Below are 2519 nucleotides of genomic sequence, written 5' to 3'. Positions count from 1 at the left end.
GCACACATTCCATAATTTCATTGATAGATTCTGTGCAACACAACACCAGAAATATCTATTCAATAATACAATTTTCTGCATCCATGGCACCTGCAATCACCAAACACCATCCACAACTCCTTGCTGCTCCAATAACCATACATAGCACCAGATCACACCTACTTGAGAGCCACAATCTCCATGGCATGAACTGCATCCACACTTCAGTATCATACAAACCCAAATCTGATTTCATTCATCTCAGATCAAGCTGTCTGAACACTTGATTCTGCTTCCAATTTCCAATTGAAGCCAAACCCAGCTTGTAATTCTACAATTTTCATCATCACAATCCCATAAAACAGCACCACAAATCACTATTTTTCCTAAAACAACAACAACAACTCAACACCAAAACCCATTCAAACTCATATTATCTGTGCCACTCTTCCATCCAAATCCCTATGCCCTTCGTGAACCCACTAACAACACCAACAATCAATTATGTTGTTGTTTTCTCCACAGAAGATGATGAATCAACTTAAAAATCAGGCCTTTTCTAATATAGAATTGATCTCTTAAGACTAGAAGATGAATCAACATAAAATCAATCAATTGTTGATTTCTCAACAAATATAAATAAAAAATTAAAGCTTCGTTGTCTGTGAACCAGAGTTGGATCGTCGGAAATAGATTGGATCTACTTAATGAGTTAGAAGATTGGATCTGCTTAGTGATTGTTGATCAGTTATTTCCTTTGGATTGCATCTGCTACCTCTTAGGAAAAAAGTTGCAGAAGAAGAAGAAAGAAGAGAGACGAAGGGACGGATTAACCAAAAAAAATAAGTTTTCTTTCGGTTTTAACAAAGGCAACACGCGACCGGCGATGTGCGACATCTGGCTTGTGGGGAAACTACGGGTATAAGGGTTGTACCCGCGTTTTCATGGTCCCGGATCAACCCGCGGATTTTTGGCTTGTTTGCCAGCTCTAAGTGAGATGCTTCTGGAATTATCCATGGGTTGTTGGTGGTGATTTTAATGAAATCAGGTTTGCTCATGAAAGAACTACTGGTGGAGGAAATACTTTAGGGATGAGAAAACTCAACAATTTCATCTCAAGACATCAACTTATTGATCTTCCTTTGATTGGTGCTTCTTTTACTTGGACTAATAATCAAGTTCATACTATCAAGAATAGAATTGACAGATTGATGGTTTCTTCTTCATGGGAATGTATGTACCCTCAAGTAGTTCAAAAATCCCTTGCTAGACCTTGCTCTGATCATAATCCCATAGCCTTGTTTTGTGAAGGGGTGAAGCATGGACATTCTACATTCCGCTGTGAGTATTACTGGCTTTCACATCCTAATTTTATTTCTGTTGTAAGAAATTTGTGGTCTTCTGTTGTTGTCTCTGGTAGTGCAGGTTTTATCTTTAGTAAAAAGCTGCAATTGCTTAAGCAAAGGCTAAAGGAATGGAGCAACATGGAATTTGGTGATGTTGATATGAGGCTAGAGGAGTTGGAGAATATTTTTGTGGACTTGGATGCTGAGGAAGATGTTAGTAATGGTCTCTCTGATGACAAATGGAATAAAAGAATTCAAGCAAGACAAGACTACTGCAAACTTACAATCTCAAGAGCTGAAAAATGGAGATCAAGGTCAAGAGTTACTCATATCAAAGATTTTGAAAATAACACCAAATTTTTTTGTAGGATTGCTAATGGTAGAAGAAGAAGAAGCTACATTGGCTCCATAAAGGTAAATGGTTCTTTGACTTCTGATGAGAATGAAATTAAAAGTGGTATTGTAGATTTTTTTAAGACTATATTTCATACTCAGAATCCTAGAGAAGTTTCTATGGAGGGTATGAACTTCTCAAATATCTCATAGGAAAGAAGTGCTTGGCTTGAAAGGGACATAGATGAACAAGAATGTGTAGCTGCAATGAAAATGCTTGGACAAAAAAAAGCACCTGGTCCAAATGGCTTTCCAATCAGTTTTTATTGTTTGTGTTGGGAAATCCTCAAAGATGATTTTATGAATGTTGTTAAGGAGCTGTAGCAAAAAAGCTTTCTTGATTGGAGACTGAAAAACACCTTTATTGCTCTTATTCCTAAAAAAGACACTATTTAAGAGATTAAAGATCTTAGACCCATTCACTTAGTGCATGGTGCTTAAAAAAGTATTTCTAAAATCTTAGCAGAAAGATTCAAACAATGTCTTCCTAATATTATCTCTTCAAATCAAACAACATTTATAAGAAAAAGGCAGATTCTTGATGGTGTCTTAATGGCCAATGACCTGATTGATTCAAGAGTTAGAAGTGGCAAGCCAGGAATTCTTTGTAAAATTGACTTTGAGAAAGCCCTTGATCATGTAAACGGGTACTTTCTTGAATAAATTTTTACTTTAATGGGTTTTCGTGAGAAGTGGAGGGGCTGGATTAGAAGATGTGTTGAATGTGCAAGATTCTCCATTCTTGTTAATGACAGTTCTACGTGTTATTTCAAGAGTGAAAAAGGTATAAGACAAGGTGAT

The 2519-nt window shown here is 36.6% G+C and overlaps 1 protein-coding gene across 1 annotated transcript; it reads left to right on the top strand.

Annotated features, from left to right (window-relative positions):
• The first annotated feature begins 1070 nt into the window (after window positions 1-1070).
• LOC113331586 lies at window positions 1071-1871 on the top strand. The gene has a single exon (XM_026578288.1). It carries the CDS (start codon window positions 1071-1073, stop codon window positions 1869-1871), a length of 801 nt encoding a protein of 266 aa, XP_026434073.1.
• Window positions 1872-2519: the final 648 nt, after the last annotated feature.

Source organism: Papaver somniferum, unplaced genomic scaffold (assembly GCF_003573695.1).
Source record: "Papaver somniferum cultivar HN1 unplaced genomic scaffold, ASM357369v1 unplaced-scaffold_125, whole genome shotgun sequence".
Taxonomy (NCBI): Eukaryota; Viridiplantae; Streptophyta; class Magnoliopsida; order Ranunculales; family Papaveraceae; genus Papaver; species Papaver somniferum.
Note: the sequence above shows the minus strand (reverse complement) of the source record. Positions and strands in the feature narration are given on the sequence as shown.